Raw genomic sequence first — 25476 nt, 5'->3', positions numbered from 1 at the left:
AAAAACAGACACATATTTGTTTATTCAAGGACATGGTTTAAAAATACAATAAAGAGAACATCTTCAGAGCAATTCAGCTCTGCAATGTATTCCTAAGTGTAATGGGAAATTCAAATATAACATTAAAGAAAGCAATCAGGAATTTTTAACAACAGCACCAAACAACAACAAAAAAATCAAACAAGAAAACAGTAACTCAAATGAGGCAATAAGACCAAAATAAATAAATAAATCCATATTAACAAATTCATTGAAAAGACTAAAGACAGCAGTCTGTTACACCTATCCGATTATCTAACAGCTGTGCACAAAATCTGGTGGTAACTGGTGTTTAAGCTGCAGAATAATATGCATTTGTTCTAATTTGACCCACCAGATGATAAATTATGTATATATGACTGTTTACTATATATTATATTTGGACAAATAATTAATTAGAAATGTAAAAAAGCAAAACAAACATTCAAAATTAAATAAAGAAAATATGAATTTTAAAAAATGCTGTAAATGCAAACAGTAATTGTAATTAGGATGACCTTGTTGTTGTTTTCAGTCTTTTCATGGGATTTGCTGAAAATATGAAAAATGCAGACTACTACCACACCGATTCATTAAGGTAAATAAGGAGGGGAGACTTACTGTGTAAATTCCCAGCTACGCTCAGATTATCAGGAGAAGCAGACAGAATTTTATTGACCTATCACAGAACGATTTGGATTTCTAACATGAGCGCAGATTCAACCGCCATAGCAACGCTACCTCTCCCTCTCCATGCCTAATTACTGCTTTCAGTTTATGCCGTTTCATTGCAAATGGAGCAATCTATTGAGAACTCCCCAAATTGAAGTCCCCATAGTGAGACTGGTTTAATACAGACAATGCAGAGTGGAGTGAATGAGAGCTCATTGTACATATCAAACAAACCTGGTTTAATGCATTTATGTAAGTGTGTTTTAGCTGTTTTGTTTGTATTTTTTAAAGGGGTTGGGGGGAAGTGGGGGGTGGGGGGGTTTACATGCATTTGTTCATGCAGAGCAGCAGCTCCAGGCGCAGAGCGATGCGTGTGTGCCATCCCAGAGGGAGGATGCGAATGTAGCGAGCAACGATGGGCGGCCGCAGAAGGTTCTGCACAGACGAGGACCGGTCAGAGTTCCCATAAAACACCTGAGGAAAGACAGAAAGGCAAGATTAAGGTGTAGATTAGTTAAAACCGGCCATTGCATTAAAGCTACTATTTCTAGAACCACATGGTAGTTGACTTGCAAACAGTTAACGTTCAGTTGGTTTTCAATGACTGATTAACAGTTTAAATCACTTCTAAAATATGACTTCTCATGATGTCAGTATCAGGCAAATATAAAATGCCTAATGTTTCATGCAAAGAGGCATGGACAAAGAATTATGTAGCCTCATTCTTAGCCTAATCAAAAAGAAACCTCCGGTGTCTGAGTATGAAGGGCATTAAATAAAAACAATTTCAATAAAAAGAATAATAAATGGCTCAAAAAATAAATTTAAAAACCATTGAATACATAGAAAAAATATATTTAAAAAATGTTGGCAGCAATTAAATTCGCTGACATAAATGTCTTTTGAATTAGGTTACTGTTATATTGATTCCTCTGTTTATTTGTGTTCCATTTAATTTAGTATTTTATTTATATGCAACTGTCAAATACTGCATAAATACATTAAAAAAAAAAGATGAAAAAATAAAAGGAACTGTAGGTCAATTAATACACACTCCTTATTTTTATATATTATATTTTCATACATTTCATGTCATATTATTTATTGATTTAGGCACTTTCAGGCCTCCATACTTGAAGTGCTGAACATTATTCAGTGTATCCAAAGTGCACTTAACTGACCCTGTTGTTTCCAGTCTGGTCTTTGTAATAGATCCAGTTGAGCTTCTCATCTGTTCTGTACTGAACACTGTACTTGGTAATCCACTCATCGGCATCACAGCGGCCCTGAGTGAGAATCCCTGACACCACCGTCACTTCCCTTAAGTCAATCTGCAGCCACTGACTGCTGTCCTGGAACTTAGACAGCCAGGCGCAGCTGGAGGAGAAAGAAAAACATTTAATATCAGCACTGATTTATACAACAAATATCATAGTTGGTCACGACAGTTTAGCACAACGCAGGACAGAGAAATTTACTGCTGTTTTTACAATATCTTCTCTAAAGATAAAATCCTGTTGTTTTGTGTTCTGAGGAAACTGACAGTTTTTAACATCCGATATGATGTTTTGTTTTCGGAAAGAGAGAAAATGAAAGAAAGGATTCAACTTAATGCTTAAAAATTACAATATTTAGCATTTTTAAAAAGTCCTACTAGATTCTGTATGTTTTTTTCCCCATTTTGTCTCATCTATATGGTTTTTTAAGCAAGAGCATTTTGGTGTGTTTAAGTAACAAAATATACATAAGGAGTGTGTTTACTACACTTTTCCTCACAGATGATAAGAGCCATGATCTTTTTTTAAAAGAGACACAACAGTTGGCTGTGTGGTGCTGGCCTATATATATATACCTACCCAAAGCCCTGGCTGTTGAGTCGCGCCTTACTTGGTACCCATGAGGAGAACCAGCCAGTGTACTGGTCCTGGTTGGAGCAGGTAATCTGTTCTTGACTCACTGATCCAGCCTCAAAGCCAAGAGGTCTGTGGTAGGGACACTCTGCAAAGGAGATCGGAGACAACTTAACATGAGCGCTCTTAGTTTCAGGTAATATTTCTTTCGCTGAAAGTTCTCGTGGCCATGAGATTTTAATATCGTCACCCTGAGAGAAGAGAATACAAACGGCTAGCTTAAGCCAAGCAGTGCATCACAAAAATATATATATATATAAAAAGACCATCAAACCACTAAGCCTCTCCTTAATTCTCCATTTCGGCATCCTTTCCTCTCTCCTAACCCCTGCAGATTCCCATAATCACACCCTCTCGCTCCCATGGCCCCCACTGTTAGGAGCCTCTGTGTGACCCATATCCCATCCTAAAATCCTGCAGTTTAATTCTCCGTGGTGAGAGATCAGTGATGTCCATTAGGGCAGCAGACGGACAGATGGCCATGTTCTGCTCTCCGTGGCTTTGGCTCCGTGTTGTTCTCTCGCTTCCTTTAAAATCACACGAGAGCCACTCCTTTACTTGGTAAATAAAGCCTTTAAATATGTGAATGAGAGAGAGAGAGACAGTGGTACATGAGTGAGAAAAACATCAGCTGTGGACACATGGAACAGAAACTGTAGTAGAAGTAGCCTGCTGCTCTTTTGTTTACTACTGGCTTAAGCCTATCTGGCACAGGGTTGCATCCTGTCTAATCCCAGCATTACAACACACCCGGCAGAAACGTCTGTGTGAGTCAGGAGATAAGTGTTTACATAACAGTAATGCAAATGCCTCTGTAGTCCTCCCTAATGTGTTTCCTGACTAAAACAACACATATTCAGATGGCTGAATCAACAGGCAAACTGCGAGGTGAGACTCAGTGGATTGAGGAACTCTGCGAACCCTGACGCAGAGCGGGCAGGAAAGTCTTTCTCACTCATCAGTTCTCATCCACGTAGCGGTAATTGCTGGTTTCTGTAATTGTGAGATCAGCATGGTCTATTATGAGCCCCGTAATCTCCGAATCATGCTCTAATATAATGATAGTCGGCAGAACTTCTTCCTCCTATCTGTTTCTGGTTGCCATGTGATTTGCGGCTCAGCTCAAACACACTGATTCACTCGTTTGTCAGCTCCTCTCCTCATCGAGTCAGACGTGATTCAGATCTGATCTTTAGCTCTCAGGCTCAAGTGAGGCTGTCAGAAGACCTTTTTTATAGTTTCTTTGTAGGAGGTCCAAAAAAACAGGAAAACAAAACAGGTTTACAGATTTCACTGGGATTTAGTTTAAAAGCTAAATCCCAGGCTAAGTTGGCAAAGTGAGAGAGCGTTCAGTTTGAGGATGAATATGGTACGATTCAAAACTCAAGATCAGCTATTATTGGGCGCTGCAGTGAGATTATTTTTTGAGTGTTTCTGACAAACATCCAAATGCAGGTTTCCTGTTACTGAAACGGGAATTCTGGAGGACTGTGCAGTGTTATCACAGGTAGCTTCTGTTTCTTCACATGTCCCCCCCTCTTCTTCCCTTTCTCCAAGGATGTCCAGTGAAGCATGTCCATCCACCCTGCGGCGTCAAATCTGGAGCCTAATGCGCTCATTGCATGAACAGAAACTATAGACACACAATTGTGCACACACTGAAACTGTCCATCTACTTGTATCAGCAGTGATAATCGTTTGAGCAATTTTCAAGCAAGAGTCCCAGAAAATTAAAGCGTTCAGCTCCTCAAATATGAAGATTTGCAGTCTTACTTTGTCTTCAGTTGAATTGGCTTCAATTCTCTGATTGTGCAGCAGATTAATCAGTAATAAAAATCACTGTTAAGTACAGACCTTTCAGTTTTGAGCAGGTTAAACAACAGTTAATTCTTGTCTATCTAACACACCCTTCCCTTCTCCTTTTAAGAACTATTATCACTTTAGTGGTGCAATTGTAGATCAGCAAAAGTCACGTAATAAATCTCATTAGTAAATAAGTCTTGACACAGGGGGTTAAAGCACACTGATGTTATGAATAAATTAAGTAGTGATTGAGATTTAAGCTACTTATATGATTCATGTCCACTCAGAGTGACGTTTAATGGCTCTCACCCGGCATGCAGTCCACTCCTCGCACCAAAGATGAGCCAGACCCAATGGAGTAAACCTCCGTCTGCGATTCGCCTCCATCACAATCACATTTGCAGGACTTGTTAGTCCACGCCCCAGGGTTCTTATACAGACACACATAAACAACATTTATTAGCTGAAAATTGACATAGAGCTCATTTACAAATGATAAAAGGAGAATAATTTAACATAATAACTCTGGTCTGGCTGTTATCTGTGTTTTGCTGTTGATGTTGTTTTTCTTTCTTTTTCTTTACAAGCAAATCCTGACACTGTGACAGTTAAATCATCTGTGACATTTTGCTGGGTTGCTGAGATTTTTCATACCTCCTGAGCATAAATACCGATGAACACTGTTCAGCCAGATGGACAGGAGGGAAAAAAAGCCAGTTGATGAGGCACAGAAGAAGAAGAAAAAAACAGGACTGTTAGGGCATCATAGTCACCCTTTCTGGATACTAAAATCTGTGAATCAATCTGTTAGTTTAACCACATTAAGAAAAGGTAAATAAACACAACACACACTGGTAATAAAATATAATATCAGTGCAACTGTAAGAGTGAAACTGTACCGTTTGTTCCCAGGAGAAGGAGGCCCAGCAGGAAATGTTGTATGATGAGAGCCATCTTCCAACCCGCTCCAAACCAGACCAGACTGACCATAGACTGAGCATTCAAGCTAGTAGTGATAGGAAGGCTGGATTACAATAATCCACGGGACACTAATGGCCTTATCTAATGCCATCCTTATCTAACAAAGCTCCTCCTCCAGCTATTCACCCATCACCATTAATGCCATCATACCTGGAAAATCTCCATGCGGCCACAGAGGTCAAAAAATCCTGCATTAAAAAAAAAGAAGACACCAGCGCACCCAATTGTGTTGTGTGTGTGTGTACAAGAGTGAAAGCAAGAGAGATGGTTGCTGGTGGTGGCTGATGCTGGGCCTAGTGATCCATATGATTGGACAGAAGGACCTGCAGTTGGATGTCATCCTCAAATGTTTGCAGTTCTCTTCTATACTATCACGTTAGGTTTGAAGGAAGGAATGAAGGAACCTGGTTTTTAATACTTGGTTCTTTGCTGTGATGTAGTGACATAAAATTGTATCATATATATTGTTTAATTTTATTTTTATTTAAAAAATGTTTAAAAAAATAAAAAACAAATTTAAATTAAGAAATTAAAAAAAGAATTTGATTAAGAGTCTAAGTACATAGATGATATTACTATTTCACAAATGTATCAATGTACTATTGTTTAATCATAAACCATTTTTCTGTAGGCAAAAGTCTCTCATAAACATACTCTGTTTTATTAAAAATGAATGCATGCATTGTATATATTGCTTATAGATCTATTTTATTTCATGTTATTTAGTTATTTTGTTTTTGAGGGGATTTGAAATGCTGCAGGTGACAGGCACGTGGATAATTATCATCAGAAGCAACTTTTAAAAACAAAATAAGCGAGTGTCCTGTTCCTGTGTTTGTTTGAGCGTGGCATTTCTCCCGCCTCCCACTGAGGGTTTTAAAGCCAGGTGGGTAAAAATAATTAAGCCTAATCAAGCAAAGCTGTTGCCAATTTGTGCTGATTAGAGCACGAGTTTCACTCCCTGCGCGCCCTTTTGCTTTCACCAGTGGCCTTATAAAAGAGATTCTGCATGTTGCACTAGGTGATTTCGCTTCATGACAATTTTTTTTTCCCCCTTCTAGGAACTTGCCACAGCAAACATGAAGGTGGCTATTCATGCAACGCGTAGGATCCCTCCATGCACCAAAAAGAGGATTCGTGCTTACTCCACTCTCATCTACAGAGCTCATAAAGAGGTCAGAATGCACACTGTAATTGTCTGGCCTGTACATGTTCCTATGTGATGAGGGACTGGTTTCACATGCACTTTCTTGGTATTCTTCTTCTGCAGGTTAGTCCTGTTGGACTGAGAAATCCTGAGTTTCTGACCAGGAGGCATGGTGTCCCCAGACCGATCCTGCTCAGGCTTGTAGGCTTAGAGGCTTCTCGGCTGTCCAAGTCAAACAGGTTGAAAGTCATCACTCGGCGAGAGCTCAGTGCTGCTGTTGCACACGTACAACGGAGGATTCATGCAAGAGCCGCTGCATGAAGATATAGACTTTAAAACAAAATTTTATTTTTATTATTAAAGGGTTTATTTTAATCTTTGCCTCTTTATTAAAGTAAAACTATTAGGTAATTAACCCTAACAGCTGGTAGATGAAAGACTAGGACTGACAGAAAGTGTGTACGCTCAGATTTATGGTTGGAAATGTGGTATGTCAGGGGTGGGCAACTCCAGGCCTCAAGGGCTGGTGTCCTGCAGGTTTTAGGTGTGTCCTTGAGCCAACACAGCTGATTCAAATGGCTAAATGACCTCAACATGTCCTGAAGTTCTCCAGAGGCCTGGTAATGAACGCATCATTTGATTCAGGTGTGTTGACCCAGGGTGATATCTAAAACCTGCAGGACACAGGCCCTCGAGGCCTGGAGTTGCTCACCCCGTGGTATGTGGCGAGATCACTATAACACTATCAGTGTTAACGGGCTTCAGGATCACTGACTACAAAAACAAAATGATACTGTTTTGTATGAACATCCTCACACTGAAGCGGCTTAGAAACCCTGAAGTAGGTTTTTACAGCTGCTTTCTCAGCCCAATCTGAAGTTTCAGGAGAGGCTGGATGATTCAACAATATGGTTCAAACATCAGTAAACTTAAAGGGAAAAATCCATCCTTTGAAATGGCGAAGTCATGACCTTAACCCTGGGGAAATGCTTTGGCATGACCTTAAGTGCAAATGTGTCTTGGTGGGGGGGGATTTTTCCAGGCTGCCCCCAAATAAAGGCTCTCTTGTCATAACTAGGATGAAAACCAGACTATTTTGAGTAAATGCATGTTTGTTTTCAGGAGGACAGAAGTTAGAATACACACTGTTTTCTTATCATACTTGGTTAACAAGCTAATTAAACTGCATCTGAAAACTTAAAACGCTGTCAAAGGAAAAACGAGACTTCCCACTCGTCAAACACCGGCCCCTCCCGGGTTGAGGTTTCACTCCACCTGATGCCTCCGCCTCTTCTGTGAGCTCTCCTCCTGCACCAGTAGCTCCTGTTGCATGTAGAGCTGCTCCGGAAACGCTCCAGTCCTCATATCGACCTGTTTTTACGCTCGAATCGATTTCATAAGCTATTAAGGAAATTTAGAGCGCAACCGTATTTTATTATTATTGGTATGAATGAACTGCATGACCCTGTCGCGCGGATAAGAGCTACAGGTAGGTTTGAACTGATGATTTTTGCCAAACAAACACCTCGTTGGAATACGATGCTGTCCTAAAAGGTAACGCGCAGTAAGACAATGAGCAGCGTTTTTATTTTATTTTGGTATGATTTGACTCGATTAACTAGCAGGATAATTCCTACTGTCGCTTTTTTGTATTGTTTTATTTTTGTAAGTTGAAGCCAATCCTGCACTGTTTGAATACATTGAAGGCAACGTGATAATCGAGTACTGCTTTAACGATGTGTCTCTATAAAGGGAGCACGTTCTCATATCAATCAGTGTCACCAAATGCCACCAAACAGCTTTGGAAGAAGCGGCTAATGTGAGCCCTTCTGGACCCTCTCTGTTAGCCATCATGGGATGTGGCACCTCTGTCGCCACAGAAAAGCAAGGGGAAACACTGGAGCAGGGTAAGCATGTGTAGATGGTTTAATGCTGGAGTACACCGGACATTGGGATTTTTATTGCCCGCCCCCTCAAAAATATACTGTAAATGGACTGATTCTTATATAGCGCTTTTCTACTCTCCCGGAGTACTCAAAGCGCTCTATACAACATGCCTCATTCACCCATTCACACCCACTCATACAAGCACTTCTAAACTCAAGTGCTACATTCATACTAAACTAATCATCTAAACTATATTCATACTCCGATGAAGGCATCGGAGGGCAACTTGGGGTTAGTATCTTGCCCAAGGATATTTGGCATGCAGACTGGGGGAGCCAAGGATCGAACCACCAACCTTCTAATCAGTAGCTGATCTGCTCTACCACCTGAGCCACAGCCACCCAATACTATCCCCAGAGAGATTTGTTCCTCCTGTGAAAGGTGGGAAAAACCCACATGCAAAGACGTCACACACACAAAACACCCCATAGGTGTTAAACACTAATTGGAAAGCAAAGCTCATGTGATGTTAAACAGCATATTTATTCGTGCTGTGTAATACTGCAAATTTTGGTATAGATCCAATACTAAGTAAACACTGCCAATGTTACCAATACTAATACTTTTAACTTATAAAGAGCTTATGTAGGGAAAAGCAGCGACTTAGCAAATGATTAACATAATTCAGTGAGCTACATACTGAACAAAGAAGATTGAAGCAAAGTATCGATCCCATCGTGCTTGTACCAATACCGATACCAGTGATGATATCGATTTTTTTTCTTTTAATGGATCCACCCACCTCTACTGTTTCTGGGCCCTTACAGAGACTTTTATTTCCCCTTACTCGAGTACAGGATAGTGTAATAAAGGATTACACATCAGGCACATACAGTTGCTCCTTATTAAAAATGACTGCAGTCAGTTCACCTAAATTGCAGGGTGTACTCCAGTTGTTACTGAGTGCTTGTGTTTATGCAAAGGCATTTTGTAATGCTAGTACTGCTACTACTATGCTTTAGTAAGTTGCTAACCTGTTCTGCTGCAGCAAGGTGATGATAGCTATTTTTTTGCTGCAGTAAATGTGCCTCTGATTTTGACAGATGATCCTTTCCCTCCTTTGCAGTCTGTCTTTTCTTCTCTTTAATTAGTGCTGCTGCTCCCAGAAGCTTGTTTAATTTGCTTAGTTTTCCCAATCCCACTGTTGCACACGACCTCCCTTGTGTCTTGTTATTTCTCATACCGTGTGTGTGTCTGTATATGCTCATTTGCACACAGTTTTATTCAATTACACGTTTCACGTTTTCTCGCTGAATTGTAGTTTTCCCTTCATGCAGATGAACCAGTTAAGACTCCCAGCCCGGCTCTGAGTAAGACCCCGCTCATCCTTAACTGCCAGGCTTTTACTTATGTGGCATCTGTGTTTGTGTGCTTGTCTGTCTGCATTTTTACATTTTGCAAGAGTAACGGAGGATTCCTGTGGCCTGTGGAGTTCTGTAGAACTAAAAAGAAAACAATGGGTAAATAACAGCTAAAGAGTCATAGGCATCTGAGGTATGAGTTGTTGAAGCAGTAGTATGGTTTCATGCTATGAGTGAGCGCTACAAATGGGATGTTTGCTTTGAGTGTGCTGGTGGAGATGTATGGGGAGGTCAGAAGGAGCTTCACTTTCTCTTTGTGGATCTAGAGAGGGACTGTATGAGGAAGTAAGGAGAGGCAGAGAAGTATGTTAGGGTGGTGTAGGAAGGACAGTGAGATGTGGAGTAGGAGTGGCACAAGGGTTCAAGGTAGGGGTAGGATTACAGTGGGGCAAAAAAGTATTTAGTCAGCCACCGATTGTGCAAGTTCCCCCACTTAAAATGATGACAGAGGTCAGTAATTTGCACCAGAGGTACACTTCAACTGTGAGAGACAGAATGTGAAAAAAAAATCCATGAATCCACATGGTAGGATTTGTAAAGAATTTATTCGTAAATCAGGGTGGAAAATAAGTATTTGGTCACCTCAAACAAGGAAAATCTCTGGCTCTCACAGACCTGTAACGTCTTCTGTAAGAAGCTTTTCTGTCCCCCCACTCGTTACCTGTATGAATGGCACCTGTTTGAACTCATCATCTGTATAAAAGACACCTGTCCACAGCCTCAAACAGTCAGACTCCAAACTCCGCCATGGCCAAGACCAAAGAGCTTTCGAAGGACACCAGGAAAAGTATTGTAGACCTGCACCAGACTGGGAAGAGTGAATCTACAATAGGCAAGCAGCTTGGTGTGAAAAAATCAACTGTGGGAGCAATCATCAGAAAATGGAAGACATACAAGACCACTGATAATCTCCCTCGATCTGAGGCTCCACGCAAGATCTCATCCCGTGGGGTCAAAATGATCATGAGAACGGTGAGCAAAGATCCCAGAACCACACGGGGGGACCTGGTGAATGACCTGCAGAGAGCTGGGACCAAAGTAACAAAGGTCACCATCAGTAACACACTACAACGGCAGGGAATCAAATCCCGCAGTGCCAGACGTGTTCCGCTGCTGAAGCCAGTGCATGTCCAGGCCCGTCTGAAGTTTGCCAGAGAGCACATGGATGATACAGCAGAGGATTGGGAGAATGTCATGTGGTCGGATGAAACCAAAGTAGAACTTTTTGGTATAAACTCAACTCGTCGTGTTTGGAGGAAGAAGAATACTGAGTTGCATCCCAAGAACACCATACCTACTGTGAAGCATGGGGGTGGAAACATCATGCTATGGGGCTGTTTTTCTGCCAAGGGGACAGGACGACTGATCCGTGTTAAGGACAGAATGAATGGGGCCATGTATCGTGAGATTTTGAGCCAAAACCTCCTTCCATCAGTGAGAACTTTGAAGATGAAACGAGGCTGGGTCTTCCAACATGACAATGATCCAAAACACACCGCCCGGTGTGTGTGCAAACCTGGTAAAGACCTATAGTAAACGTTTGACCTCTGTTATTGCCAACAAGGGTTATGTTGCAAAGTATTGAGTTGTATTTTTGTTATTGACCAAATACTTATTTTCCACCCTGATTTACGAATAAATTCTTTACAAATCCTACCATGTGGATTCATGGATTTTTTTTTCACATTCTGTCTCTCACAGTTGAAGTGTACCTCTGGTGCAAATTACTGACCTCTGTCATCATTTTAGGTGGGGGAACTTGCACAATCGGTGGCTGACTAAATACTTTTTTGCCCCACTGTATATCACGGTCAGCTCTGAGCCCCTTTTTGTTTGAAGCGGTGATGGAATTGCTGAGAGATGAAGCTCAGGCAGGAGTCTGCATACACTATGATGTTCACTGACATTATGATCTGTAATGAGAGGAGGGAGCAGGTGGAGCCTGGAGCAATGGAGGCATGCACTGGAGAGAAGAGGAGGGGAAGTAGGTAGAAGCAAGACAATACGTGTGTGAATGAGAGGAAGAAAGGTGTAACAGTGAAGCTGCAAGGAGTAGAGGTAGTAAAGACGCACAAATTTAAACATTTGGGTTCAGCCATGCAAAGCAATGGACAGCGCACAATGTCAGGAGTGATTTGTGGCCTGCTATGATGTATGGTTTGGAGACGGTGGTGCTGACAAAATGACAGGAGGTGGAACTGGACATGGCAAAGTTGAAGATGCTAGAATTTTTATTAAGAGTGACAAGATTAGAAATGAGTACATCAGAGGGACAGCTCAGGTTGAGTAGAGACAAGGTTAGAGGTGAGGATGAGATAGTTCAGACATGTTCATAGGAGGGATGGTGGATATATTGGATAAAGTTGAGTATGGAGTTGCCAGGCAGTAGGAAAGAGGAAGACCACAGAAGGGTCATGTATGTAGTGAAGGAGGACATCCAGAGGGTTGGTGTGACGGAGGACGATGCTAGGGATGGGGTGAGATGGAGACAGCTAAAAAAGACGTTTTCATTTTCATCTGTTTTCATCTTTGTTTGCTACTACATACACTCACTGGGCACTTTATTAGGTACGCCTTTTGCCCTCAGAACTGCCTTAGTTCTTCATGCCATAGATTTAACAAGGTGCTGGAAACATTGCTCAGAGATTTGATCCATACTGAGATGATAGCATCACACAGTACCTGCAGATTCATCTGCTACACATCCATGATGTGACATTTCTGTTCCACCACATCCCAAGGGAGCTGGGATTTGAGCATTTTGGTATGGTGCGCTGTCTTCCTGGAAGCAGCCATCACAAGGGTACAAATTTTAGCCCTACAATTTGAATGTTTCAGCATGTAGCATGTTGCTATCATACAATTTTTGTGATCCTTGAATTGTAGCCTCAGTTTCCTGTTCCTAACTGACAGGAATGCCACCTGTAGCCTGTCTATTTCAGAGATGCTCTTCTCCATACTTCGATTGTAACCAGTGGTTATTTGAGTTACTGTTGCCATCCTATCAGCTCAAAGCAGTCTGGCCATTGTCCTCTGAGTTCTGGCATCACCCAGAGATCAGCAGTTTCTTAAATACTCAAACCAGCCCGTCTGTCACCAACAACCATAGGATGTTACTTACATCACCTTTCTTCTCTATTCTGATGCTCAGTTTGAACTTCATCAGGTCATCTTGACCTAAATGCACTAAGTTGCTGCTATTTGATTGGTTGATTAGATATTTGTGTTAATGAGCAGTTGAACAGGTGTACCTAATAGAGTGGCTGGTATTTTCTCACATGCTTAGCCTGTAAATAAAAAATACAACGTTTTGTTGCAGCTATGAAGGCAGCTGTTTTGATCCAGCGATGGTACCGGCGCTACATGGCCCGTCTTGAGATGAGACGCAGGTACACTTGGAACATTTTTCAGTCTATTGAATACGCCGGGGAACAAGACCAGCTGCAGGTGTCTCTCACTACAGGCATCTATTTTGCAAATTTCAGAAGTATCATAAAGCTTAAACATGCGTTTCTTTTTGGTTTTTCAGCTCTCTAGTTTCTTCACTTTCATGCTGGACAACTTCACTCAGCTGAATGGGAATGGGCCAGGTTAGGGGAGAGAATTCTCATATCTACAGCGTAAAAGGGTGTATTATTATTATTATTATTATCATTATTATCATTATTATTATTATTTTGCATGTCTAAAACTTAGATTTTTGCCTATAATATTTGGAACTGCTGAAGTAATGTTTGCTTCCTTTTGAAATAAAATATAATTTCCTAGTCCTGCTATGTAGACAGGATCTCACTGGGTTTTAATGTATGCAGAAACGACAAACTTATCACACTGTAGCAGCTAAATAAATGTGCCTAATTTTAAGAAACATTCGTTTTCTTATCAGTTGGTGTTTAATGATTGTTCTTTTTAACTTTTCCAACACCCCTATTGTTTAAATTAACACCATTTTGTTTGTTATGCCACTGTACTTTAGATATTTTGATCTAGATGAGGAAACCCATTGCGTATACCCTGTTGCTTAGCAACTACTGTGAATGTGGAGGCCAATGTGTCGGTGTGGTGCACTGAAACAGCTGTGGCTTAAGTGTGTATTGACCCGCTCTTCCAGCTCAAAAGCATAATGTTTCATTGACAAGCTAATCCTCAGGGAAACCCTTTTTTTGCTCATCATCTCCTGAACATCCTCTTCATGGGTTTTACGTTAAGTCTACATAAGGGATGCAAAGAGGCCAGACTCTGCTGTCTCTGTTTACTACGTACAGGATCTGTGTTTTTATATTTGTTTGTCAGGGACACTATAGAGGAAATAACACAATAGGAGAGGGACATGGGCCTCTGGGTAGACATCTGTCCCAGCACTGCTTGTTTGCATAATTTAAAGGCTGTTGGGATTTGTTCTTATATTTGAAACTTCAGTGAGGTCTCAAATATGAGAAGAATATTTAGTATAGTATAGCACCTGTATATGAGATTTTTGTAGTTTAAGACTACAAGAGAGAGGGGGAAAAGCAACAATACACTCCCAGTACAGACAAAATAGAAATTATTGATGATAAGCTTATCATTGATTAAGTCAGAAAAAGAAGAGCTGTGTGGTGGGTGGGTTGCAAAGCAGCTTGCAGATGTGCTGCACCTATAGTCGTGTTAAAGCAGGTTAAAAAGCGCCACCTAGAAAACAGTTTGCACTGGGGTGCTTAGAAGGGCATCAGCTAAGCCATCATCTCTCGTGAGCTGGCATTAACAACAGTGGATTTACCAGGATTGATAGCTGAGGTTTTTTAAGCTGTTATATAATTTTTTCATATAACCAAATATTGTGCATTCCTGTTTTGGATTTAAAGGATGTAAAGGTGAGGATAGAGGAAAAGGTACAAGATATATACCATTTACTCATTTTTTTTCTTGACAAAGATAAGATTTCATGTTTGTGGACATCTAGCTTTCATTTTAAATAAATTATATGATATGTAAATTGCGTTTCAGACTTGATCTCCCAGCTGCTGGATCCAGTGGTGGACCCATGGTTAGACAGAGAAACCTGCTACAACCTGATCCATGTTCCAGAGTCCTACACCGGACCTAGACTATCATTTCCTCTCTCCGTCGCTGATACAAATGCGCTCCTGAGTGCGTTTAAGGATCAGCAGGTACCAAATATGAGCCTTTCACTTTGTCTCTTAAACATCTGATTGTCTGGTGGTTTAGATTTGGAGTGCTCACTGCTTTTTTCCACACAGACTCTCCATGCCAGATATGTTCTCCAGCTGCTGTATGAGACCAAAAAGCTCCTCAAACAGATGCCAAATATAGTTCACTTGTCGACATCCTACTACAAAGAGATCACTATATGTGGTGGGTCTCAGTGTCTCTTGTTAATTTAAGGTTCAAAATTTTCAGGACCATAAAAAAAATTAAAAAATATATATTTTAATCTCATTGTAGCATATGCTACACTGCGCAGACCAAATAAATGATCTCTGTAGTTTTTAAATGAGAGATGGTGCCTTGTGGTTGTTTAAAAACAGTTGATTGTATCTTACTGGCAGCAAGGTAAGTCCTACTTATTTGCACACTGATCAGCCACTTGACTCCTCTTGCACAGCTTTCCTCCTCCTACCTTTGCATGTCATTAAACTCAAGAATACTTGAGTAACAAAAATGAAAAAACACACACTCATAAGGCTGAGGTGGAGCAATCCTTATGATTAGGGAGTTTTAGTCCGCTTCTGTAAACCCATAAAGCAACAGGACTTCAGTTTCTTGATTGCAGTGACTTTTTTCTTTTGGTACAGGTGATCTGCACGGGCGACTTGATGACTTACTACTTATATTTTATAAGGTAAGGCTGCCCGTACAACAGCTTTCTTAGGCATCATTTGTGCATCATCTACCTCATAGCAATATCAGATTTCATGTAGATTTTTTTATAAATAAAAGACTGAACCCTCTGCAGTTAAATCCTAAGCAGTCACTATATGTAATTTTTATTTTTTAATAAATTCTTCTGCCCGTCAGAGAGCAAAGAACAACTAACTGACACGCATCAGTCATTTTTTAGACTGTAGGGTCATTGCAGGGGGGTTTTCTATGACAACAAACCTCAGATGGTTAAATAAGTAAAAGCTGAAGGTCTGACTGTTTTCATGTTTTGGTTTTTCTCAGAATGGCCTTCCCTCTGCAGAGACACTGTACGTGTTTAATGGGGACTTTGTGGACCGTGGAAAAAAGTCAGTTGAAGTGGTTATCCTGCTGTTTGCCTTCCTTTTGCTTTACCCAGACTACATGCACCTGAACCGAGGAAACCATGAAGACCACATAATGAACCTCAGGCAAGTTTAGAAAAGGGTGAAGTGAAAAATATTTACCTGTCTAGGTTCACCACGAACACCAGGAGAATAGAGTATCAGGGTTTAAAGGTTTGTGGTTTTCTTTTTTCAGATACGGGTTCACAAAGGAAGTCATGCAGAAGTACAAGGTAAAGTCCAAATACATGCCGTCAGTCTGATTTTATGTCCACAACTCAGTAAGCACTTTGCAGCTTGGTGACTGTCACAGCTGATTGTTATTTTAAATTACTGTTCTCGCCTGTTTGCAGACTCATGGCCGTGAGATCCTTCAGCTGTTTCAGGATGTTTTCAGCCTCCTGCCCATCGCAACAGTTATAGACGGAAAGATTCTGATCGTTCACGGAGGGATTTCAGACCAGACTGACTTAGACTTCCTGAGCTCCATAGAGAGACACAAGGTCAGCGGAATCAATCAGCTTTGGCCACCAGGGGTCAGAAAAAACAACTTTTTACATGCTGACACACTCATACCCACCACACAACAATGTAGCTGTGTGCAGCGTGGAAAAAAGTGGTTTGTAGTTTTATCCGGCAACAGGAGTCAGATTCCTGAGACGCATATCGAGACATGTTGTAGAGTTGGTTCAGCAGCTTCTCGGTAACAGCTGCAAGGCTCAGTTATTGAAAAGTTATTAGAGTAGCTTCTTTCTAGGTCTGCTACTGTGTGAATAGGGGTTAAAATGGGATTTGGCAGGTGGGGAGACCCTAAGGTTGGGTGTCGGAGTGCGGTGTGGGGAAAGGCATCACTTTCCCTACTTCTCAGTAGGGGTGGCTGTGGCTCAGGTGGTGAAATGGGACTTTTACACACTGGAAAGGTAGCGGATCGATCCCGGACTCCTCCGGTCTGTGTGCCAAAGCATCCTTAAGCAAGATGCTAAACCCTGAGTAGTGTGATTCTGTGTGTGATATGTATGTTAGATATCAGTCACATAAGCTCTAGTTAAATTTTATTTGTATGCTACCTATAATCAGCTGGCCTCTGCTACTGTTCCAATATTCACTGCTCCATGTGGATTTAGCCAACTGAATTCATTAAGATCTAAGCAGATGTTTGTGAGCTGGTTGGCTGATTTCCAACCCCTAGACAACATAAAGCTGGTAAAAAGTAGAAGTTAAAAAAAGTGGAATTTGGTGAGTGAATCTAATCAGCACCATAAATCTGGTGTCCTTGATGAAACCAAACACTGAAAACAAAAGCAAAGTGTGCTTTGCAGTCCAACATACAGCATCATTGTGAAGTTCACCTGTTTGTGTGTTTGTTAAACTGTTTGAAAAGTTGCATTTGAAATTCCCTGCATGATTACTCTGTTTATGCTCACTCCTCCTCTATAGCGCTGATTAGATTCTGAATTAGGCCATCATGAACAAACTTTATTCACATCTGCACCTTAAACACATCACAGAGATGAGAGGTAAAACAGGTTGTGTTGATGGTGTAAGCAAGGCCATTTAATTGCTCATTAATCTAAAGTGCCTCAATGCCTTTCCAGACACTTCCAGCCCACTTTAACCCCAGTTTGTGGGCTTTTATTATGGTATCAATCTGCATTCAAGATTGCTACTCCAAGTCCGATTAATGGACTCCTGCTTTATAAAAAAACAAAATATTTATCCTGACAAATTTTGAAGGTTTCTGTGACATTGCAGTGTTTCACGGTAGGATTAGCTGAATAATGAAGCAGCAAACCGGAGGCCAGGTTTCCAGCAGAAGGGTTACAAAAGTAGGAAATTCATGCACAGGGATTAAGAGAAACAAATTGTGAGGGTTCACCTTATTTTGCAGGACCCATACAGAGTAGTTTGACTTTGCTTCACTGTTTGATGCTCAGGTGACGTTCACTAAGTTTCAGTTTCACAGAGCTTTTCTTCTGGCGTGTCTCAGACAAATGCTAAAAGATGTTTAAATGCTTCTAATATGGCAACCTTCAACACTCTGTCCTGTACCTATGCTATTTTATTGTTTTATTATTATTTATTATTTATTTTTATTTTGAATGATGGACTCTTGGTTTTGAAAGAAAATGACACAAAAATAAAATTGTATTTGAATAAATTATTGCATTTATTCTCTTAAAATGCAGAAAGCACAGAGCATGAATGGTCATCACAGGTATTTCAGAGAATGCTTTAATATGTATGAAAGTTATCATTAAGGTGGATTTTATTGATTTATTTGTTTATTTTTTACATTAAAATACTCCTTTAGTACTTGCTAAGCACTGCACTAAAGATGTGTGTATACCTTTTTTTTCACCCTTTTTTTAATGTTACTTTTCTGTCTTCACGTTTTGCTGTTTGTCAGCACGATGTTTCCACCTCACTGCTACCTCCCATTTCTTCCTCTTGTAGGTGAAATCAGCCCTGAGATTTCCCAGGTGCAGTTTGGAGCACCTGGACATCAGTCAGTCCTGCAGACAGACCAAAAGAACGAGATCCACAGACAGCTCTCGTCCCAGCAGCAGTCGCAGTCAAAACAAGAACCAAAGGACACCCAACACGAGGTGTGACCGCAGCCCACAGACACTTACATGTGTTTTTATGTAGTAAGGTCCGTGTGCAGTTAGCTCCTGTTAACAGCTACAGGGCCTCTTTTCTACCGCCGTTTGTTTTTTCTCTAGGAAGAAGCGATGCAGGCTCAGCAGACAAGACAGCGCCGCCTCCACCTCTTCCTCCTCCTCGTCTTCCTCGTCATCCTCTTCACTCTGCTCTCCTCGAACCCCATCCTGCCTCTCCCCGCATGCTTTTCCATCTTCTCCTTGCATGCCTTACTCTGTTAATGTCCTCCAAGTGCCTTTCCTGGACTCCCTGTCCTCCGTTCCCCTCCCGTCACCTTCGCAGCATGAGCAGGAATGGAAGCAGGTGAGAGGAGCAGAGAACACATTAACACTGTTTAATAATCCACTCATTTGATGAGCTCCTTCTTTGTCTTGGTCAACACTTTTATCTGCTTTACTCTGGAGCAGATAGTGGATATATTGTGGAGTGACCCTAAAATCCAAGATGGCTGCAGTCCCAACACCTTTAGAGGTGGAGGCTGCTACTTTGGCCCTGACGTCACCCAGAGACTACTGCTCCAACACGGACTCCAGCTGCTCATCCGCTCACATGAGTGCAAACAAGAAGGATACGAGTTCTGTCACAGTGGAAAGGTACACAAGGTGCAATCATTTCATTTAAATGTGTCACTAACACTTTAAAATACGGCCAAGACTAAGTGCTTAATTCCCCTGTAATTAAATGGAATTTCACTGCAATTACAATTACAGTTAAGTGTAGGTACCCTCGGGTAAGAGGATAATAAGTAATATTTTTACACAAATTAAAGAAATAATTATACTCTAAGCAAATATAAGTACTCTTTAAATAATTATAATGAATGTCTAAGTAATTTTAAATAGCGCATGAGGAACTTTAAACTTTGTATAACGTAAGGTATTTTATATTAAAGCAATAATTACAATGTAATTACATTTAAGTAGTGCATAAGTAATTTTAGTAGTGCCTAAATTCTAGATATAGTACAGGAAAGGAGATATAAATTACACTGTATGTTATTTTAAGTACTTCTAAAGTAATGTTGTACTGCATCATTTCTTTAATTTTGCTGAAAAACAAACAATATTTTCCCATCTTACATTGTACAATTTAGGGGAACCAGCCGTGTTATGGAGTGGCTTAACTCTGGCTCCATCATAAGGTCACGTAGGCCTGAGAGTTTTCCTTGTAAGTCGTTAAGGCGGAACAGTCATTTCATTTATATTGGAAAAGTAAAAGGACAGTTGAATAATAAAGCATTCATCATGAGCATCAACATTATGAATACTGAGTAAAGATGTAACAAGACGAGATTAATCCACTTCATAATACCGCCAACACCATGAAAAATACAACATATTTACAATGTAAGATGAGGAAATATTGTTTGTTTTTCAGATAAATTTAACAGTACTTACATTTGCTTACAGTATAGTAATTTCCTCTGAAGCACTGACTTGTTACCTCTTATTCTAGTGTGCCTACCTTTAGGTATTTGTAGGTAAATATAATTACATTATAATTTCAAAAAGTACATTGAAATTCCAATAAATTAAAAAAGAAATTCTGAAAAATTCTAAAAAATGTTGTTCACTGTCTAAAGGTTTTGCCTTGTTGAGTCTATTTCCATATTGTAGGTGATCACCATCTTCTCTGCGTCCAATTATTACGAGGAGGGAAGCAACCGAGGAGCCTATGTCAAACTGGGGCGAGAGCTGGTGCCCCGCTTCTACCAGTACCAAGTCAGCCGGACTACTCGCAAACTTACTCTGACACAGAGGTAACACGGGTGTCTGGTGTGTCTGTGTACTGTGGGGGCGATGAAGCAATGCTCAGAGTAGTAGCACTGAAACTAATCATGACAAAATCTTGTGCATAATTATATAATTCTATTAAATGTGTAAGAAAGGTTGGTCTAGGTTAACGTTTGTGTCTGCAGAGTGCGAGCCGCTGAGGGCTCTGCTCTCAGAGCCTTAAAGGAGAAGCTGTTCGCTCACCGCTCCGAGCTGATGGCCGGCTTCCAGCAGTACGACCAGAATAACACAGGTGCTCTCTTCTCACTCCATTTTCTTATAAATGTCATGTTTTAATATTCAGGTTTGATTCCCAGGCTGACATGGAGAGTTTTTACATTTGCACACGCCTTGCTTCAGGTCGTGTGTCAGTCTGCGAGTGGGCTCTGGTTCTGGAGTCTGTACTGAGACTGGACCTGCCGTGGAGGACGCTTCGTCCACACTTAGCCCGTCTGGCACCAGATGGCAGCCTGGAGTATCAGTCCTGCTTCGAGGATATGGGACCAGGCATTCCTCTGCCGCAGGTCAGAAACAAAGGGGTACAAAAGAAACACGTACATTCGCTCGAGAAATGACCTTAAAGGGAAAAGGAGATGAAGGAAAACCCTTAAAGGTCACTGTTTTCATCTGAAGTTATACGCTTAATATAAACATCCCTTTGTCTTATTATACAATACTCCAGTCACAAACATCCAGATTATCGAAAGGCTCTTCACAGCATTTTTTTTTACATAGCAGTTCTTTCTCATTTGCACTTTTAAAACGAGTCCATTTTACTCCTGATCCTGTTCTTTTGTCTACAATGTCGAACTTGTATCTGCGAGGAGGGATTTTGCCCCTAGTGGTACAGTTACTTCTAGCTTCGCAGTACATATTCCCAGCGCTGCTGCTGTTAAACACAGCTGGAAGGACTCCTGTTTTTTATCTTTCAGGTCACTCCAAATTTGGCTGAAACTCTGTTCAGATACAGGACAGACATTGAGATAATATTCAACATCATAGACAAAGATCATTCAGGTAAATGAAAAGCAAAAAATCTTTTTCGAGATAATGTTTCAAATAAGCCAAAACTGACTTGTACGTGAGTGATGTTTGTTTTAACCTGTAGGTCTGATTTCCATTGAGGAGTTTCGTCAAACTTGGCGTCTTTTTAGCGCTCACTTGGGAGTTGCCATCGACGACAGTGCCATTGATGACCTGGCCCGGAGTATTGACTTTAATAAGGATGGCAGTATAGACTTCACTGAGTTCCTAGAGGCATTTAGAGTGGTACACAAACTGGACAGCAAAGATCAGCAACTGCATGAAAAGATGGATGGAGAGAAGAGGACAGGCTGAATACTAAACTGTGGAAGTACCAATGTAGGATACTGTAGGATATAACAAAGGACAGCATATACATCTCAGAATACTTGAAGACAATACCACTGGAAGTGATTAGGTCATGATTCATTAGCAGATTTCTCAATTGTGGTTTGTGGGTTAGGGTTAGGGGTATGGCTCTGGGAATGCCGATATCTAAGGCTGATTTAAATAAAGTGATATATCCCTAATTTTATTATGTCTTTTATTGCACCACCAGCTTTTTAGAGGGGCTGACTGTGGAGAAAAAAAAACGTCTTAACAACTGCTGGCTGTAGTAAAATGAATATTTCAAAGAACAGCACAATAGAGTTAAAAACCTTTACAGTGAGCTGATTAAAAAAAATCAGCTACAAAATCAGAAGAAGCTCTGGAGGCGTTGTGTACTTCAGGCACTGTTTGATTTACTTTTATTCATTTTCTTCCACAGAAATTAAATTGAAAAATATGCTGCGATTGAAAACGATTGTACAGCTGTACCTAATAAAGTTGACTGAATGTAGGTTTACAAGTATTGGTGTAAAAGATGCTTCTTTTTTTTTTTTTTTACTTAACAAAATAAAAATAATATCTGTGTGTGTGTGAGTGTGGACAGGTGTCTAAGACAGAGTGTATGTTCAACTCTGTTTGGCTCATAGCTGATAGAAAGTTCAGCTGTTGAACTTTAATCCCTGTGCTCAAGAAATACATTTAGAAAGAGGAAGAAGTCCCTGGGATTTTCAAAGTAAAATAAGCCCACTGAATGCACTATGGAAAAATGTCTGAACCTTTCTGTGTTGATTGTTACATCAATTTAAAATTCCTCTAAAGTACCTAAGTGCTTTGGAGAGAGGCGCATTTACATTCCAGGTCTCCAAAGAACAAAAACAAAATACACAAGAAGCTGAAAGATGTGTTTTGTTATATTAAATAATTATTGTTGAAAGTAAAACCCACTAAAATGTTTTCAGAATTTGCAAATTGATGATGATCATTCATCTCATGAATCACAACACACTGTTCTTCCCCCACACAAGGTTCTCTTCTAAGTTAAAGATCTTGTTATTGGCATTATTGGCTGTTTTTATGTGGTGTGGTATCAATACTAAATTTTTCAGTAACACACAACACTAATTAGAAAGTCTTGATGGTCACTCTAGAGCAGGCCTCAGAGATTTCAAATCTCCACTGATGTATTAATAATACACATTTGACTGGATTGATAATACTCCAGGGACCAGGAGATAAAAGGAACCGAGATGTCTTGACTGTGGTACTTGTGTTACTGCATTAAAGTGGACAGATTACAAGCACCTTTACTGGAGAGTTTTGGCTGTGGGTGGGAATGCACAGAAATATATTACTTCTAATTCCTGACCTTGCTCCCTGTCACTTATAGAAAATGGATGTGAACTTGTTGACGTCACCTTTGAAATGTTTTCCTGCGAGTGTCTTAAGGTTTACCAGTGCAGCAGCACTTTAGATTATATTTAGCAAGAAAACTAAAAAGTTGAAAAGAGAGCATGTTGAGTATACCGGAAGGATTTGGGACAAAACATGAAGCTCTGATGGGCGAGTAGTTTGTGTCTCTATGAGGGATTGGAACATTGTTACTGCCTACATGTTTAAATTATTCACTCATGCTCACTGGAATGACACTGGCTCCTGGCTATGTCACAAAATGAAATGCTGAAAGGAGCTAGTACCACACCCCAAATTTAAATTAAGACAGATTTAATAGTGTCCACTTGTAATAAATTAGCAGGTCTCATTGTTCACCTTCAAGACTGACATTTTTCAATACTGTTAGAGTAAGAAAAAAACAAACAGTTGTTTTACTGGCTACAATGTCCTTATTTGTTTGATTAACAGACTACTTTTGGCTGGGCTCCTCCAAAGCAACCTTATAAATTTATGATACGAACATTTTTAAACAATTTGCGTTTCAGTTTTGTTAGTGTGTTTTTTTTCTAATGGTTATGTTCAATGTTCCCTCTAAACTGCGCGCGTGCGCAATTGCGCACTACTGGCACGGTCTCTGCGCACAGAAAAACTGTGTTGCGCGCACAAAAAAAATCTAACCAGAACTGAAATTAAGATTAAAACTTTGCAGTGTTAGTCAGTAAGTGACTGGCTGCTCCCGTCCAGCCAATGATGCGATTCACATTCGTATATACGCAGCTAATCAACGTCGTTGACAGACTATGACAGCGTCCTTATGTGCCGACATCAGTGTTTTAGCTAGCAAAGCAGCGTGGCTGATGTGGAGTGAAGCCACGTTAATGACAACGTGTACAACCATTGGAGATGTGAGCAGGACAGACGGAACAACTGACGGAAAAAGTGTGGACTTTATACCAGTTGTGTTGATAGGCCACGTAAAACCAGAGTTATGATAAAATTATATGCAATGTTTGGTTTTCTTCCTGAATACTATCATTGTTTATATTTACTGTGGGAAGAAACAGTAAAAACGGCGTTTTATACGGAAAACGCTCGAAAGCACTCCCCTTATGTGAGCAAAACATCCCCAACCCTGTCGTATTGGTCGAAAAATGTACCATGTCAACCAATCAAAAAATGATATGGCAACATGGCATTTAGTTGTTTAGGGAGGGGGAAGTTTTAGGAGTGACGGCGGTGTTTTGAGATGTGAGAGATTTGCGATGTTTAGCGCAAATCTTGTGTAGTTAGTGTGTAGTGTAGTCAATAGTTTTGTTGTGTGTGTCAGAACAATGAGGCGACTACTGAATGTTACAGGTGTTACAGCAGTGATACATCTCCTGTTGTCAGGCCTGCAGGTATCAGGCTGTTGTTCTCCTTTATCTCATAGTGGACAGAAATTATTTTTTGGAGTGGCACAAATGATTTGTGTGGCATCAGATTTGATGCAGAACAGCTGATTGTTCTGTAAATAGTTTGAAATGTTTATTTAAAAAAACGCCTTGGCTGCATTTTTAGGTAAACAGCTGCAAAAAACTTTGTTGTTTGCAAAACTGAGTTACTTTTTTGAAGAAGTAACTATATAATTAATTGCCCAGCATTGGTCTTTATATACTGTATTTTGCAGAAAGAGAGTTACAGGACTCTCTCCTAGACCACAGACTCATAATACAAGTCAGAGCAAAAAATAATAATAATAAAAAGTTGTGTTTTCAAAGTTGGAGTTCAAGTTATTTTTACTTCTAATAGTGTTAACATACTACACAGGTCATGAACAAGATGTTTTTAAATTTTCATTGTAAGAGGGATAAAGCAGTTAATTAAAAGTAGTCTAACATAAATGTAAATGCTGTAATTTGATTATTTTAATAAACCATGTAACTTGGATGGATTCGATGCTGGTGTGACCACAGTGCACACGTCTGCTGTCGCTCACAGTGGTCCACGGGATCGCTCAGGGAGTTTGTGTGTTCGCTCAGACACATAAAAAATTAGAGGGAACATTGGTTATGTATTCGTTAAATGTCACCTTGGCACACTATAATACTATGTAAAAGTTATATGAGCGCTGTTAAGTAATCAGTATGATTTGATGATTTTTTTATTATTATTTCTTAAATTGTAAAATATAAGTGTCCAGTGGGAGGTCCCTAAATTATTTGTCCAAAACTATAA

General features: G+C 40.2%; 2 protein-coding genes across 5 annotated transcripts; one reads left to right on the top strand and one right to left on the bottom strand.

Moving 5' to 3' along the window:
- Positions 1-3: 3 nt before the first annotated feature.
- Positions 4-5437, bottom strand: rs1a (retinoschisin 1a). Its single transcript, XM_026164260.2, has 6 exons — positions 5303-5437; positions 5058-5083; positions 4713-4833; positions 2547-2688; positions 1872-2067; positions 4-1164 (listed from the first exon to the last, which is right to left on the bottom strand). The coding sequence occupies exons 1-6, from the start codon at positions 5391-5393 to the stop codon at positions 1012-1014; spliced, it is 729 nt and encodes a 242-aa protein (XP_026020045.1). The 5' UTR covers positions 5394-5437; the 3' UTR covers positions 4-1011.
- Positions 5438-6295: 858 nt separating this feature from the next.
- Positions 6296-22455, top strand: ppef1 (protein phosphatase, EF-hand calcium binding domain 1). Of its 4 annotated transcripts, XM_026164233.2 has the most exons (20): positions 6296-6559; positions 6655-8020; positions 8284-8438; positions 9756-9788; positions 13159-13286; positions 13369-13429; positions 14826-14989; positions 15080-15194; positions 15635-15681; positions 16005-16171; positions 16281-16317; positions 16438-16587; positions 18539-18690; positions 18808-19048; positions 19153-19338; positions 20362-20504; positions 20664-20770; positions 20878-21041; positions 21450-21534; positions 21626-22455. In XM_026164233.2, the coding sequence occupies exons 3-20, from the start codon at positions 8384-8386 to the stop codon at positions 21853-21855; spliced, it is 2265 nt and encodes a 754-aa protein (XP_026020018.2). In that variant the 5' UTR covers positions 6296-6559; positions 6655-8020; positions 8284-8383; the 3' UTR covers positions 21856-22455. The 4 variants fall into 4 exon arrangements, with proteins under 4 accessions (XP_026020018.2, XP_026020026.2, XP_080145192.1 ...); XM_026164241.2 differs by lacking the exon at positions 9756-9788; XM_080289066.1 differs by lacking the exons at positions 8284-8438; positions 9756-9788.
- Positions 22456-25476: the final 3021 nt, after the last annotated feature.

This window comes from Astatotilapia calliptera, chromosome 1, assembly GCF_964374335.1.
Source record: "Astatotilapia calliptera chromosome 1, fAstCal68.1, whole genome shotgun sequence".
Taxonomy (NCBI): Eukaryota; Metazoa; Chordata; class Actinopteri; order Cichliformes; family Cichlidae; genus Astatotilapia; species Astatotilapia calliptera.
This window is presented reverse-complemented; position numbering and strand designations above follow the sequence as displayed.

Bases quoted from the DNA above. Each gene is read 5' to 3' on its own strand.
- rs1a (XM_026164260.2), bottom strand. From the start codon at position 5,393: ATGGTCAGTCTGGTCTGGTTTGGAGCGGGTTGGAAGATGGCTCTCATC. The intron at 4,834-5,057 runs GTATGAAAAATC...TGTCTGTATAAG, and splicing joins TCGGTATTTATGCTCAGGAG to AACCCTGGGGCGTGGACTAA. The intron at 2,068-2,546 runs GTAGGTATATAT...TTTCTCCTCCAG, and splicing joins CTCAACAGCCAGGGCTTTGG to CTGCGCCTGGCTGTCTAAGT.
- ppef1 (XM_026164233.2), top strand. From the start codon at position 8,384: ATGGGATGTGGCACCTCTGTCGCCACAGAAAAGCAAGGGGAAACACTG. The intron at 20,505-20,663 runs GTAACACGGGTG...TTGTGTCTGCAG, and splicing joins AAACTTACTCTGACACAGAG to AGTGCGAGCCGCTGAGGGCT. The intron at 21,535-21,625 runs GTAAATGAAAAG...TTTAACCTGTAG, and splicing joins CATAGACAAAGATCATTCAG to GTCTGATTTCCATTGAGGAG.